This window comes from Sycon ciliatum, chromosome 4 (assembly GCF_964019385.1).
Source record: "Sycon ciliatum chromosome 4, ocSycCili1.1, whole genome shotgun sequence".
In the NCBI taxonomy this organism is placed as follows: domain Eukaryota; kingdom Metazoa; phylum Porifera; class Calcarea; order Leucosolenida; family Sycettidae; genus Sycon; species Sycon ciliatum.
Window position 1 is genome coordinate 5,117,205 of NC_088646.1, and position 17,233 is coordinate 5,134,437.

General features: G+C 47.9%; 1 protein-coding gene across 2 annotated transcripts; it reads right to left on the reverse strand.

Annotated features, from left to right (window-relative positions):
* Positions 1-765: 765 nt before the first annotated feature.
* On the reverse strand, positions 766-16,305 carry LOC135814061 (ectonucleoside triphosphate diphosphohydrolase 1-like). 2 transcript variants are annotated; one of them, XM_065327120.1, is made up of 10 exons: positions 16,007-16,305; positions 13,028-13,172; positions 12,295-12,421; positions 11,743-11,890; positions 10,781-10,961; positions 9,860-10,081; positions 8,774-9,124; positions 3,031-3,141; positions 2,136-2,264; positions 766-1,642 (listed from the first exon to the last, which is right to left on the reverse strand). In XM_065327120.1, exons 2-10 carry the CDS (start codon positions 13,154-13,156, stop codon positions 1,394-1,396), a joined length of 1,647 nt encoding a protein of 548 aa, XP_065183192.1. In that variant the 5' UTR covers positions 13,157-13,172; positions 16,007-16,305; the 3' UTR covers positions 766-1,393. The 2 variants fall into 2 exon arrangements, with proteins under 2 accessions (XP_065183192.1, XP_065183191.1); XM_065327119.1 differs by having other exon boundaries at positions 11,743-11,893.
* Positions 16,306-17,233: the final 928 nt, after the last annotated feature.

Sequence of the window (17,233 nt, forward strand, 5' to 3'; positions counted from 1 at the left end):
GACTGCTTTCAGCTAATTACTTATATTCCTGAATACAGTGAGCCGATATTGTTCCATTGTGACCTGCCTTGGAGTATTGATGTTACTGCTCGTCATCTACTGTGTGCCCTATGCTTTGCGTATTTCCATATTATGAGCACTGCAAAGCTGGTGGACTGCTGAATCATGTGTGGGTAATTGTTAGATAGGTACTTGTTCGATGCCTTGTTGCATATAAATGTAAAGGCTTGTTCTATTCATTAAAAAGCACTATTACAATGTATATACATCTAATTTTCTAGTATAATTATTACAGTGCCTTGCATGCATCCGATTGTCCATACCCTCTCTGTACTACATGTACATCAAGTTCAATGCACGGCTTTTCTGGGGGTCATCTCAGATGTGTAGTGGCGGCTAAAATAAAATTTCAACCGTTTGCTTCACATGGTGGCTTTGGACGAGCATGGATGTATGTGCCACTCGGTAACGAGTTAGCCAATGGCAGCAGAAGTTTTATTTCCACGTACAGTCTTGATTGAAAAAAATGTATGCGTTTCACTTGCATGTGCATGGCTTCTATAATAATGCCCAGCTTCCTTCTACAGTGCTGCTCAATGAAATGTGATTGCACACGTCCAGCTGGTGTCGGGCGCTGTAAACACAGTTACACTGGGCTCTCTAAAATGGTGCAGAAAATAAACTTGACATGCATGATCGAATTTCATTGAGCATTGGAGGCTGAGCCAACCCAACTAGTGCATGCGGGCATAGAACACCACTGGATCCACTGTAAATCTTACATGTAGCAAAGGAACACAACAAAGTCAGCTAAGCAACACTCTGATTAACTTATCTATTGTAATATCTCTGCTCAAGGCAATAATAATTCCAAGCCTTTACGTTAAAAATAATAATGTCTCAAGCAGAAGAATAAGAATAAAAACAAACCCTGGATACATTAAAATCCGAGGTGGAATAGTAACAAACGGATCCTGACACGAAGAGAAAACAGGCTAATATCTGCCTCAAGAACACAACGGCTTTTGAAGAGTACCTGTAGCCTAATAAAATACTGGTTCACTCAGTTGACACCGGCATTTCAGTAGCAAAAGCCATGCTTGCCACCAAATAAGTCATACCCCTGCTCAATGAGGAGATCAGTTAAAATATCAATACACATACTTCAAGTAATAACGCTCAGACGCAGCCAGCCAGCTAGCTCTGCTGATAAAATAAGTTGCAGCTTCCTAATTTATACACATTGCAAAGTACGCTTCAATATGAAGACTTATGGGGTGGGGTGTGGGGGTGGTAAAGCACCCTATTGTAATGGGATAAGATGTCAGTCAAAATCAGGACAATGAGCATACGCAGGTCAAGGACCTTGGGAAGTAGAGAGCAACAGTTCTGTTCATGCCACAGGCACGTACTGAGAATGGTCCTGTCCTGGAATGCGCACAAAGCCAGCCTTGGCCATACGCCGCCGTCGGTACACCCGCACAACGCACGGGATGGTCAGGAGTATCAGCAACGCGGACGCTGCCAGCAAGAACGCATACGACGTAGTGCTCAGGAAGGCCTGTGGGCCAAAGTCTACAGGAACAACGCTGGACGCATGGATAACATAGCCGAGTGCCCAGCCTGTGTCGGTGCCATTGATCTGTTTCACACGGAATAAAACACAACACAAAGTACATGGCACAACACACACATGCAATGACAAACTGTCTATACCAATGCCCAATTGTAACACAGAGTTTACCAGGCTGATGTTGCTCTATCAAAAGGAACAAAGCATCACTCATTGGGTACTAAATCCCCCAAAACAATGATTCTGAAGAAATCGCGCTCATCAGAGCCACATTGCATTGTTGTGCCTTACTTGTAGCTATATACAGATACGCTGCACACTGAACTGACTATTTGTACTTGTATGTGGATCGTTGGCAATGCTCCCATAAACCATCCGGTGATACGTATGTACATGCACATGCACACACATGTACACACACATGCACGCACATGCACACACGCACACACGCACGCGCTCACGCAAACACATGCACAAATACATGCACACATGCATGACTGTACAAACAAATGCAAACACATGCATGCCTATACACACGCACACAAACAGAAATTGGCCTTACATCATCACGGACGTCGATCACAGCATCTAGAGAGAAGCCAAAGCCGTCCGTAAGCAGTGACACTGCATACTTGAAAGCAAAGCAGTAACGACTGGCAAACTCTGCTCTTATACTGGGTAGCTGCAGCACCTAGATATACCACACACACAAACACACAAACACACACAACACACACACACACACACACACACACACACACACACACACACACACACACATGCACACACACACACACACTTAAACACACATGCGCGCGCAGACACACACACACACACACACACACACACACCGTGTGGTGCGTCCATGGAGCTATGAAGCCGAGACCTCTGGTCGGCGGAGCTTAATGGGCCCCACCACCACACTCCATCATTCACCCCAGTGTCTGGAGATATGTGGATTTTGTAGAAAAAACAAAAAAAACACACACACACACACACACACACACACACACACACAACACACACACACTTCCTGTTGAGAGGCGACCAATTAATTTCTAAGCTGATGGACTGATAAAACTACCCAAACGTACTGCACTTGATCGAGGACAATCGGAGAATCTCCAAACCTAACCCCCAGCTAGCATGACTCACTGAAATACAGACACTCCACCACTAATCAGCAACCGGGTCCGACACTGATTCACACTTACGGTCGAAGTAGACTTAGATAGAAAGAAGATCAATCCATTGAGAGCTAGGCAACCCATTGAGAGCTAGGCAATCCATTGAGAGCTAGGCAACCCATTGAGAGCTAGGCAACTATAAATCTTAGCACAGGTAGTGAGATACAGTTACCGACTATCACAGAGAAACAGAAAAGGCTCCAGGCTGTCCAATAGAGTGCTCAATCAGAGTCAACGCCCATGTTGCAATGTATCACAGTACGTCCTTACCTCCTCCAGGGTCATCCTACACACCATATCAGTGGCGTTGACAAGTTTTCCCAGTGGCACGGGGCCGGTCACGTTCATTGGCTCAGCCTGGTAAAAGTAGCCGGCAAAGGCCTACGAGTACAGCCAACACATACACAGAACACACGAACACAACACGAACAAACACAGCACATACAAACACAACACACATAAACACAGTGTCTGCTCTAGGATTTCAAACCAAACGGGTACACGTGCACCTGGCGCAACCATTGCAACCGGGTCAGAGCCGGATCCGTTCAAGTGCGGCTAGTGCATGACTTGTACATCAGGGAGTTGTAAATATTTTAGGGCTGTCTGATGTACATGTTCATGTGTATTGTATTCCCAACCGGGTCACAGGTGACCCGGTGTTCTTTTTCCAAACGGGTCCAAGTACTAGTACCCCCCCCCCCCCCAACCGGGTCGCTGACCCGGCTCTGGGGCAGACACTGAAACACAACACACGCACCTACCCACACATACACACGTGCGTACGCATGCACATCAAGCTTATTGGGTGGAAGTGAACCGGTACAGCATGTGTCCACCTGTCCATAGGATGGTTTCGCACTGGGCCGCAGCAAAAAAAAAAAAAAAAAAAAATCACGGTTCGCGTGAGACTCGGCCAAAGGCCCAGTTTTCCGCATCCGCAGGAACGCCACCACCCTCTTGGATCAAGGCGCAGATGCAGCTCCTAAACGGTGGGAGGTGAGTAGATCAGACCCACCACAAAGTGGTCGCAGCAAACAGGAGTTAAAACCCTCGCCATGTTCAAAACTACACGATGAGTGAGCAGAGAGTAGAAATCTTTGGGATGACATGATGACTACACCATAGCTTAGTGGTAGGCCATCGCTGGCCATAAGCGAGGGTCCCTGGTTCGCGTAGGTACTGGTGGTGACAGTCAATATTTTTTCCAGACTTTTCCCGTTTTCAACTCCCTCAAACTTATGAATAAGAGCACAAGTGCTTCACAGTACAAGCAGACTAGCCAGGACATCATGATTCATTCCACAACATAATCATCATCATCAGTAGCAGTATTACAACCCAGACTGAGACAAGGATGTTACCGGTATGTATAATTCTATTCACAAAAGCCAACAACGAGGAAGTCACTTCAAGGACTCGGAAGACAGAACAACAAGGAAAGGGCAAGGAAGCACAGGTTGGCCTGTGTGCATGCAGAGTCCTAGTGACGTCTTAGTGACGTCAACACAAGACATGTACATGGATATCACATCCCTCCAACCCTAGATGAAACAAAGACTAAGTAAACAATAACAAATAACAAATCACCTGTAAAAACAGTAACACAAAACATGGCGAAATATAGCTGTAAACACAGAAATAAGACAGCAGATCTAACTGTGAGTAGCTATGATAGAACTGTTACAAGTCCAAACGGATGGGCGCCTGAACAGCTCTAGTTGAGCGACGCGGATGAATAGCAGCAGTCGACCCAGCTGACTGCGACTCTGAAAGTGTGACTGATTCCTGTGCTGGAGGAACTGGTGAGGCAGATACGGCCGTTGGTACAGAATCAACTGAAGGCTGTAGTTCGGATGCGTCTGAATCCGGCACAGATGATGTCGACACTGGATGGCTCAGAGGTTGACCAGATGGAACGACAGCTGGATATGCGGTTGTTGCCTGTTCTGGCGCAGCAACAGGTGGCTCCTCGGCCGGCAATCGCGGGCGGATGTGGTCACTGTGCCGTTTCCACAATCTGCCATCGGGTAGGCGCACCGTAAATGTGGCTGGGCCTAGACACTCTTCAAGAACTCCATCCATCCATTTAGGTGAGCCCGCAAAGTTGACACAGGACACAGGGTCGCCACAGCAGAAGGACGACGAGTGAGCCGGGCGGCGGTCTACGGCTGCTTGCTGTCGGCTGAAAACCTTCTTAGAAGTGTCCGGAAATGTGAGGTCAAGACGGGACCGAGGCTTATGGCCCATCATGAGTTGGAATGGAGATTGACCAGTAGTTGATTGTGGTGTAAGGCGATACTGAAACAGGAACCGATACAGACGGGATTCCAAATCAGAATCACCAACAGACTTCTTCAGCGCATTCTTGACGGTTTGTACGGCACGCTCAGCTAGACCGTTGCTGGCTGGGTGGTACGGAGATGACCGGGTATGCTTGATACCATTAGCAGAACAGAATCGTTGAAATTCGTCGCTGGTGAATACTGAGCCATTGTCGGAAACAAGTTGAAGCGGCAGTCCGTGCGTTGCAAATGTCTGACGGAGCTTGGCAATAGTTGAAGCCGAGGTTGCAGACGATACCGGGTGGACTTCAATAAACTTACTGAAACTGTCAACGATAACCAGGAGCATCTTGCCTTCAACTGGACCTGCGTAGTCGACATGCAGACGCACCCATGGTTTACCTGGCCATTCCCAGGGATGTAGCGGCTGAAGGGCTGGTGACTTCTGAATGGCTTGGCACGGTTGGCAGCTCTTGACCTTGAGCTCTATCTCGTCGTCAATAGATGGCCACCAGATGTAGCTGCGGGTGAGGGCTTTCATCCGGGTTATGCCCGGGTGACCTTCATGTAATTCTTCCAGGAGCGTCTCACGGCCTCTTGGTGGAATAATAACACGTGAGCCCAGCAAAAGACAGCCACTTATTACTGAAAGCTCATTACGACGACGGGAATACGCTTGATAATCCACGGGGATGTTGTCCGGCCAACCTTCTTGGACGTACTTGAGGACAAGTGACAGCACCGGATCTTTGCTCGTCCATTGAGCAATGGTGGTGGATGTGACCGGAGTGTTCTCCAGGACAGACATCGACAGAACAATTTCGGCTGGTGTTGGGACTTCTGGTACCGATGAGGGTGATGGTAGCCGACTGAGTCCATCAGCATTACCATTGTTGCTGCCCGACTTGAACTGAAGCTGGTAGTCGTAGCTTGCTAGTAGTAGGGCCCAGCGTTGGATGCGACCACTGGCCATCGGCGGAATCGGACGATCTTCCTGAAATAGACCAAGTAGAGGCTTGTGGTCAGTCTGCAGCACAAAGGAGCGGCCAAATAAATACTTATGAAAGCGCTTGACGGCGAACACCATAGCCAGGCCTTCTTTCTCGATCTGTGCATATTTCTGTTCCGCTGAGGACAATGTTCTCGATGCAAACACGACTGGATGCTCGTCTCCGTCCGCAGTGATGTGTGAGAGAACGGCACCAATACCATACGGTGACGCATCACAACTGACGACAATTGGCATCTTCGGGTCGTAATGTACACGGCATGGTGCTTCTAGTAGCATGGCTTTGCTTTTCTCAAAAGCAGACTGTTCACAGTCAGACCACCGCCACTGCTTCTTAGAGAGCAATTCGTACAGGGGTTTCAACACAGTACTTAAGTTCCGTACAAACTTGTGATAATAGTTAATCAAACCCAAGTAGCTTCTGAGCTGCGATACGTTAGTCGGTGCCTTGGCGTCCAGCACATCTTGCACTTTCTCAGCTGTCGGCGTTATTCCGGTTGAATCAATGATGTGGCCGAGGAAAGTGACAGATGAACGGCCAAACACACACTTGTCCCGGTTCAAGCGCAGACCAGCCGATTCAAGACGCTCCAAGACCATTTTGACATGGAGGTCGTGTTCCTCTCGTGTTGCGCCAGATATGAGGATGTCGTCCAGGTACACTACGACCATTGGAATGTCGGCCAACAGCTGCTCCATGGTGCGCTGAAAGATACCAGGTGCAGAGGACACTCCAAAAGGCAAGCGATTATACACAAATAGGCCTTTGCTTGTGTTGATAGCCGTGAGAAGCTGAGACTGTTCGTCTAACGGTAGCTGCTGATAGGCCTGGCTGAGATCTAACTTCGTGAAGCAGCATCCTTTATTCAGTTTCACATATAAGTCTTCTATGTTGGGTAACGGATACTTGTCTGTCTTGGATGCTTGATTAATGGTACACTTGTAGTCGCCACAGATGCGTATCTGGCCATTGTTCTTTAGCACTGGCACAATCGGTGCAGCCCAATCGGTACTCTGCACGGGGTGAATAATGTTCTCTTTCACCAGCCGGTCCAGCTCCTTCTCCACTGCCGACTTGAGTGAATAGGGAACCGACCGTGCCTTCAGAAATCGTGGCCTCACGTTACGGTCCACTGCCAGCTTGACACTGCCATGTCGCCAAGTGCCCAGGCCAGACTTGAATAGTTCCGGATGCTTGTCCAGGATATTCTTCGGCATGTCACCAGTGACGTTGAAAACTTGGTTCCAGTTGAGCCTCAGTTTCTCCAATGCGTCCCGACCTAGCAGATTGGGTCCAGTGCCTTTGACCACATAATAGACCAGCTCAGCCTTGCGTCCTCCGTGGCTGGTTTCGCTTCTCACGCGGCCTACCGTTGGGATGATCTTGCCGGCATACGTACGTAGACTGGGTAAGTCGTCAGTTTCCAGCGTCAACTGTTCCTTGGAAGCCAAATCATGGTAATGCCGTTCGTTAATCACAGTAACTGCAGCCCCGGTGTCGATCTCGAATACCATTGGGGTGCGGCCGATGCGAACAGTGCAGACATACGGGTCGACAGTACTGCTTACATGGCTGATACACACGGTGTGGTGCAGTTCCGGACAATACTCCTCACTGTTTACTGCCGAGTCTGATTCCCCCGCGTCCGGCGCTGGATTGTGCACAAAGTGTACCTTGTCCTTGGCTCTGCACACAGATGCGAAATGGCCCTGCTTGTGGCAGAAATTACACGACTTTCCCCAGGCAGGGCAGCTCTCTCGTCTCTCGTGCCATTGTCCGCCGCAGCCAGTGCACTTGCGGCCAGCTTTGGGAGGCCTGTCGTTGTACGAACGCGACTTCAGCGATGATGGCGCGGACCGAAGACTGTGGACGTCTGTAGTCCTTGAGGCCGATGTCAGCTCTGCAGCCCGCGCATCAGCGAGTTCCTCCGAAGTTGCCGTGGCTAAGAAATCAGCAAATTTCTTGTCGTTCGCCATAGTCAGCAGTTTCTTCGTGATGGATTGGCCTCGTAGCCCTTGCACGAACTGGTCCTTCAGTGCGCGATCCAAGTGGGAGTCGAATTCGCAAGTGGACGCCAGTCTCTTCAGGCGATTTGCAAATTCCGTGACAGATTCCGTTCCTTGCCGGCACTGATGGAAACGATAGCTTTCCGCCACTAAACTCAGCTTCGGTTGGAAGTGTTTCTTGAGGAGATCGGCTATCTCATCGAACGTTTTAGACGTTGGCTTGTCAGGAAAGCACAAGTCTTTCAGCGTCGAGTAGGTAGCTTTACCCATCAGCGCAATCAGGGCAGCCGTTTTGACCTTTCCTGCAGCAGTGACGTCGTCTGCATCGGTGGTAGCTGCCACTCCGATTCTATTTGCGGCAAAATAACACTCGAGACGATCCAAATAATCGGAGAAGTTCTGGCCGTCAAATGGCTCCATCTGGCAGAAACTGGAGGCCATGGCCATCGTCTAATACTTTTATCTTCGTCGCCAATTATTACAACCCAGACTGAGACAAGGATGTTACCGGTATGTATAATTCTATTCACAAAAGCCAACAACGAGGAAGTCACTTCAAGGACTCGGAAGACAGAACAACAAGGAAAGGGCAAGGAAGCACAGGTTGGCCTGTGTGCATGCAGAGTCCTAGTGACGTCTTAGTGACGTCAACACAAGACATGTACATGGATATCACAAGCAGTTACTAGTACACATGAATACACCAGCTTACAATGAAGTCGTTGTCAGCCAGGCTTGGCTGATACGCCCCGTTAAAAGAACAGGATGGGTAGGTGCACTCGGTGTTGTCAAACATCTGGTCAACCAGTCGACGGCACTCACTGCTGTTTCCGGTTCCTAGCAGCTGGAAGTTAGCGTCCTCTGCAGCACCGAGCATGTTCACCCTGTCATAGGCACTCTTAGCCAATCTGCTTAGGTCTGGTTTGTGTAGGATATCACCCCATGCTGTGATGGCTTCATGGCCGCTGCTACATGGTGGTAGCCAGAGAAATTCACCGGTCACGTTCACCACATCACCGCGCAGACCACACGGATCCTCTACCACCGAGCTGTAGTTAGCCACCTGCCAGATGAATGGAAGGGAGTGTGTGTATACACCCATGCATGCATCCATGTATGCACGCGCACACACACACACACACACACACACACACACACACACACACACGCACACACGCACACACGCACACACACACACACACATGCGCACGCACACACACACACACAAACCTATCGCAAAAGGAGACTAGCTAATGATTGATATAAAACTCATTTTCAACACCCACAACTAAAGAATAACTATAAACTGGTGACACTTGCTGAGGGGACAATATACTGAACTCTACAATGCTGGCCAAACCAAGAGGACACAGACAAAAATTAGTCACATACACACACTGTACATGTACAACTAGTCCGGGGGGGGGGGGGGGGGGCCTTGATCACGTGAGACTAAGAGCTCTCTAAAGATCAATGGGTACTTGTGCGTGCACATTCTGCACCAGCCAGGATAACCAGAACCAGTCATGGGCTGTTTTGATAGGATCGATCACGGCATTGATGTACACAACCACCCATTCCTACATCATTATGTCACAGGCCTATGTCAACAACACAGTTATAATAAGTGGTAGTACCCAGCTCACAAACACACATGCCCACAACTGTACATGCCCACAACACCTAAGTTGCAATGATCAGCTGCACTTTGGAACTGAAAACATCTACATTGTGAATTCTGCTTCCTGAAGCTAAAGTTTGTGTGAAGAAAGAATAAGCCTTCCTTTCTCACTCTCACCTGCACAAGATTGCCCTGGTAGCGACGCCGTGCCTCGTTCAGACCATAGCAAAGAAAGCTGTGAGAGTAGGCCACGTAGCTACGGTCGTACGCTGTTACGTTGGAATAGAACAGCGAGGAATTCTCAAACTCTCCATTGCTGCCGTTATAGGGAACAAACGAGATCTGAGTTGATGCACCTCCCAGGTCCAGGGCGCCAGCAGTTCTCACCGGCTCGGGATTCTAAGAAAGCACAGGCACGAGCAATGAAAAAGCATGCCGAACAGAGAAAGGGAATATGTGAGTGGAGGGGGATGGGGGGGGGGGGCAGAAGTCTGGCCACGACCGCAGAAAATAGCACGGGGTGCATCCAGAGCCAGGTTGAGGGAAAAAAGACTTGGGAAAGTGTTTAAAAAGGGTACAGAGTGACCTGGTAGAAAGTCACACGCTTCAGAAAGTAGATGGAGTAGAGACATACACGCATGCGAATGCAACCCAACCCAGGCACACACGTGCAAAATCAACCGATCATAATCTGTTCAACTCTCAGCCAAATTCAACAAAGTGTCTCGAGGACACCATACACCAGTGGTTTTTCCCTGCTCTGACAAGTTGAGCCGCACCGAGCATTACTGCCTCCTCGCATGGGCAAGTGAAATTCTAAATGTCTAACACAATGACGAAGGTCACCGTGGATCTGGTGCCAAGAAAACCCTACCTACACCCCTTAGAGGCCATAACAAAACAAAAAGTCATTGTCCAGCAAAACATCACTGAACAAATTTACGGTTCGCGTCAGACTCGTCTGGAGGCCGAGTTTTCCGCATCCGTAGGAACACCGCCACCACCCTCTATGGATCAAGGCGCTGATCCTTCACTGACTTCACTGAGTGCATCACTGAGTGAAAAGAGTAGTTCTAGTGAACAGTGTGCTGTGCATACCTTATCTGGATCAATTAGTCCCAGGAGGTAATTGACAGTGATCCAGCCAAAGAGACCTTCTTCCACGCCAGTGATGATCCGTGCATGCTTTTCATCGGTGTCATCCTGCTGAAAAGGGTAGGCGTCGAACAAGTCCAAAATTGCATCCAAGATTGCATCAGCCTGGGTGGCATTTTTCTCCCTAGAAACACACATTCGAGTACACAAACGGCACGCCTGTATCTTTCACCAGCCAGACATAATCCGAAACACCAAGAAATGCTTGGAAGCAATACAGTTTCGGCCTAACACCTCCCTCCCGCTCCCTCAGAACGTAAAACAAATGTTGACATATACATGCATAGATGGACTCAGATGGAGAGCCAAGGATTAATTTATAGCAAAGAAAAGGACATAATATATGTCCTATGTTATTATAAGAGAAAATGACCTCATGATAAGTTATGAGTTATGACTAACAATCCACCAAGGTAACGAGATAATTATACAGTCAGGTTGTGCGACAACAACCCAATATTGCTCGCGAACTGCTCGTAGCCGGCACCAAGGTACCGCCAGTCTTGCTTGCTGATCCAGCATACTCGCTTATGCCATGTGTCCTCAATGAGTGCTCTACCGAGGCAACGGACCCGGAGATTGGCTTCAACAACAAGCTGAGAAGTGCCAGGAATCAAGTTGAGTGCGCCTTCGGTAGGCTGAAGGCGAGGTGGAGAATCCTGAACCGCACCATTGAGTGTGAGGAGCCTGAAACTAACTTCTTGTTTTCTTCAGTATGATTTAATTTCTGTCTCCAAGAAAACTAGCAACTGGGTTTCAGGGTTTGTTTGAATTTTTGAAAAAGATTCCCAAAGGCCAATGCCTAGCAGGGATCTCCTAAATGAAAGCAGCAAAAAAACCATCCATAGATGTTACAAACGGCTACTACAAACTTGTGGTGATCCCCGGGTCTAACCCTGACATACTGTAACAATCTCATCCCGGCTGTGGCAGCTAGGTACAGCGGTGTCAAGTGATGATGAGTTGATGGCACTATTTCTATTGCCTCGTTCAAGCATCCAACTAGAGACTGCGCAGCATCTGCCGGTATTGCATATTCAGATATGCCACGAGCTGCTACATAAGTAAACCACATACACACACGCACATGCACATACACACACACACACACACACACACACACACACACACACACACACACACACAAGCAAGCACACGGATCAGACAACATACAAGGCCCATAGTGACAAAAATGAGGTCATAGGTGTAAACAAATATGTCACAGGGACCATTGCAATATAGAAAAGATCATCTAGTAATATTGTGTGTGTGTGTTCTGCGAACCTAGGGAAGTTAACATATGCCAGATTTTGAAGTACATGAACGCACATGGGTGGCATCATGATGACGATCATCTGGCAACCACGGCTGGAGAAGTGCAAGTGAGTGTGAGTAGGGTGTGCAGACGGGAAAAGAGAGAGAAATCACAAGTATATGTGCATGGTAAAGGGACTTACAAGAATTGCTGCAACTCTCGCCAACTTGGCTGATGACACCAGATCCCTTCAACAACCTTGTATTCCTATCCCACGTGAACACACTCAGCCGTGAGCCACTGGAGCCGGCATCAATTAGAATAGCGTACTGCATGCAAATGAAAAACAAACAAATATAACTAGTCAGGCCCAGCGGAACCAATCCGGTTGGTCACGCCCTGGCCGGACCAACCTATTGGCCCGGCACCGTGTGTTTATTGCTGACGACGTCATGTGTATACTGTAAGACCAGCTATTTTAACGTCAGTTAAAGTTTATAGCGATCCCCGGATTTGTGTTCATTCGCGAAGTGAAATGCTCACGAAATCTGTCCGCTAAAACCGGCAGATGATCGCACATGTAGATACCGTTTTGCACATAACGACTTCAATTTTTAAAGATTTTTCAATTCGTTCTGTTAGAATTAAATGTTCGCTAATGTTAGTGATCTTACAGTACCCTCAGATCATACACAAAGTATGAAAGGCTAGGGTTAGGCCGGACCCATCGAAAACTGCTCCCGCCGGTCCTGTTAGTCCACGCACCACCTAGCCCCATGCATGCATACAGTATTCATTCAGACAGATTTCCTTTGCTCTAACAACTTTAGATGGGAAGACGTGAGGCAGGGGTGCGCTAAAACGGATATTGGCAAGACAAACAGGCGACGCATGGCACCGGCAAGACAAACATACAGATAGCACCTACAGCTGACCTGTTGTGTTCCATAATCTTGTATGTCGCTATTCCTGCGTTCCCGCAGGACAGGCACAGTGACCAGGGTAGCAAGAGAGATGACTACCGATATGGTGATGATAGCCACCCACACCTTTTCGTTTGCCATCGTGTTGAAATCAGCTCTAGTGTACATAGAGAACAGCATGACGATGTAAGACAACAATGGTGACAATGGTGAAAATGAATTATGATCGGTATGGCAAGATTCAAGATTTTTCACTGCCAATATGACCCGGTCTTCCACACAGAAAAACTATAATGTATCTCCTGTCCACTTGAAGAGTGTGGAACTTTGCATATGCGGTGCGTGACGGGCGGAGCCGCACCACATGGTGAAGAACGGTTTAGACTACTTGTGGTGCAGTAAAATCATGTTTCATTGTGCCGCAGTGAAAACTTCACAACAGGTATGTGTATAATGCACCTCCAAGGTCCACAAGGACCTGTATGTTATAGCGGATGTGACTCTGAATCCGATGTCGAATAACTGGAGCAGTATACGAAGGGTCCTCAAAAATAGTTTCACATCCCCGCATAGAATACTTATTATTATTATTATTATTCTCGTATCCGTCCCGAATGGGACTCACGACGGCAGAATTAACCGTGAGCATGTGTGTGTGAGAGTGGGAGAACGAAATGAAAAAGAAAAGAAGTCTTGTAATAAGGTCAAATTTAAGAAGAGCAGTACTAGACTAAATGGCTGAGCAGATGTTACTCCATTGTTTTCTGTCGCGGGCATAGGTGCCGAGATCACGAAGGCAGCTGGGCTTAAAAATGCAGATAGGTGTGAGGCGGACGTCTCGCTGGAGACTTGTGGTGAGGCAAGAGCGGGGTGCACCTATTCGAAAGGGCTGACTGGTAGCATATGTACAGAAAGCAGTGAGAGCAACATTCGCAGGGATGTCACTTGGCTGGCGTAATATATGTCCTAATAGCTTCCACCTGTCCCGCTTGGCCATTTCAGATACAGAGCACTGGCCAGTAACAGCATATAAATCTGCATTCGAGATGACATCTGGGTAGGTAATTCCAAGGGTACACCGCAGCTGTTTCCTATGAAACACATCTAGGCGCTTTTCTTGTGCACGGGACAGGCCATGGCAAGCAAGGTTGTAGGTCAAGATTGGTAGAACGAAAGTGTTGTATAAACGAATTTTGATGGGTGTAGAAAGCAGGTTGTGTTTGAACCATAACTTCAGAGTGTCTCCAAATGCTCTTGCGGCCAAGCCAATACGGCGCGTTACGTCCTCCCCGGAGCCGTATAGCGAGCCGAGTGTCTTCACCTGTCGCCAAGCTTCTTTACCACGAGTTGTGCCGACCTTTCTAGATGTTGTAGAGGTGGCATCTCCCAAAGTGGGTTCCAGGTAAATACGGATCCACTCAGTCTTACTGGTATTGACGGTAAGACCCCATTCGGAGAAGACGCCTGCGATGACGGGTAGGGCGCTGGTAAGGAATGATTTTGATGTGGAGATGAAGTCTACGTCATCGGCGTAAGCTGTTTCTTCAGGTAGAATGTTGTCTGCTGATGGTCGGGCTGGCAGTCGGTCACGTACCATTCGTAGGGCTGCTTCCAAATAAACCGTGAACAGTACCGGTGACAAACCATCGCCCTGGGGGACCCCCCGAGCTGTCTCAAAAGGTGCGGACTGTGCTTCGTTCACGCGAACTGTCAGCGCCGTGCCAGATAGCAGGTACCTAACCAGTCGTAAACCGTCCGCGTCTCCAATTTTCTCTTGCTCCATGACATCAAGCAGCTTTGTGCGGTTTATTGTGTCAAAAGCCTTGCTCAGGTCCAGCCCTAGCACGTAGATGGTAGCGTTGAAGCGTTCAACAATTGATGCCAGGATCCGTTTGCAAAACACAATGTCTGCGGTTGATCTGTTTTGACGGAACCCGGCTTGCGATGGAGATATATATCGCTCTACGTCAGCTCTGATCCGGCTAAGTGTGATGAGGGACAAGATTTTTCTGGCAGTAGTCAGCAATGTTATCGGACGCAAATTGTTCATGGGGCCTTTGGGTTTACCTGGCTTATGCAGAGCGATTAGTACACCATCTCCAAGGGACGCTTGGCTGTGCTGAGTGAATACATCGTTGAAAATGCTGCTCAGGCATTCTGCAAGTGCAGGGCCTCCGTATTTGACCAGCTCGGCCGGTATGCTATACATAGGATACTATATACTGAACTACATCTACCTGATGTAGTCGCCAAACAAATCCGGCCAATGCCAATACCATTGATACAGTGGTATGGTACGCATTGACGGCGGTGCTTCATGGTGGCATGGTAGCATCCATCATGCATTTACTGTACCAGCACTGCACAGACTGTATGCAGGGACATACTAGTAGTCATTGCATATGCAGTGTACTACTACTAGTGTAGTAGTGGCAGTACATGACATCAAGAGTATATCCCCCGGGGGTTATATACTCTTGATGTCATGCCATGTACCATACAGGAAGGATAGCATTGGCCGGATGTTTTTGGCGACGACTGTACATGCATTTCACTGCATATGGGCATAGTATGATACAACAGAGTTCACGAAACGCAATCCAAATTCGCCCGGCACACACGTTTCCGCATTTCAGTGGGCACTGACACTGCACTGACGCTGAATACGGATTTGCTGCATTCCGATGGTGTCGGATTTCACTTGCATAGCACTAGCATTGTTTATATCAGTGTTCGGACCAGGGAATAGTAGAGCACCGTATTGTACTACTCACTGGTTTGGACCGGCATCTGAGATTAAATATTAATTCAATTCAACAAACATGTACACAGTCTTGTACATGTGTAATCATCATGGCTGTGTCAAACACACGTGCAATACAAAATCAATAAGATCTGGACAAGAATCCCGCATGACCCTGGCTTAATCCTTATGACTGTTTCATGGACTCTCGACGAAGTAACAACCTTCCCAAGCCGGATATCACTTACATTTTAACAACAACTTCCAGAGATCAAGAGACTGATGGGAGTAGCACTAGTCTACGAGTCCATACTACGTAGCGATCGTTTTGCACCTGTCATTTCAAAGGAAATAGGCGGGGATCAGGAAGAGGAACTGGGTTTCGTTTAGAACAAGACGTAGTAGGTCTACAGTACTGTTTGATTTCGATCGGGTCTGCGATGCATCGTAGAATAGTAAGCCACGCAACAGCTAACCTAGCCTTCGCCAGAGCGAACGACGCGTGGCTATTCTTGTCTCTTCTTGAACTAAAATCCCCGCGTTTACTTTCTTTTTAGACTTTTATTTCAGTGACCGGTGAATATGTTCTCCGACAAAATTGACGTCATCGAACAACCAGAGTATCGCATTTTTTGAACATTTTCCAGGCTCTACTTGTGTGTGTGTGTGTGTGTGTGTGTGTGTGTGTGTGTGTGTGTGTGTGTGTGTGTGTGTGTGTGTGTAATTGTACATGTAGTTCAAGTAGTTGTAGATGAGATGATCTCTAGCATGCAATACTACGGTATTACAAAAAAACTTGTACATGTAGTACCATTATCAAGGCCAGGGAGTCTCCCTACCAGTTATTGTATTGACTACTGTTCACCTTTTTCATGGTGCCGTAACCCTGCCTCAGTCACGGCCAGGCAGAAAAAAATTGTCAGTAGTGTGTGTGCGTGCTCTCTCTCTCACGCACACACACACACACACACACACACACACACACACACACACACACACACACACTCACCATTGGACGCCCATCGCCGGAGGCGATGATAGCGATGCTACAGCAGAAGCCATAGCAGCTTGTGCTGGGATTGCACCATTCAACAGCTTGCAAGGCTGAAGAATTGACCGCCACTATTCAGCCTGGTCTACTCACACACGGACATCACATTATGACATAACACACTGTGTTTCCTGTATACTTTTCATGGGACAACAGAACTGTACCCTCTTGGTGAGTTTAGGTTCATCATAATCCTCCCTCCAAGAGCTTTCCAACAAGCCTGCGGCTGTCAAAGCCAGTCAGATGGGACCAAAGCCATGGCAGAATATAGAACAAAAACATCCACATATGCATCTGCACAATATTCAACCGGGTGTTTATTTGTAGTTTAGACGATGTTTCTTGTCCGATTACCCGTTAGGTGTAGATCTAAATGACAACCAGTGCACAGACTGACCTACGTCTATATGTGCTTTCTGCACGA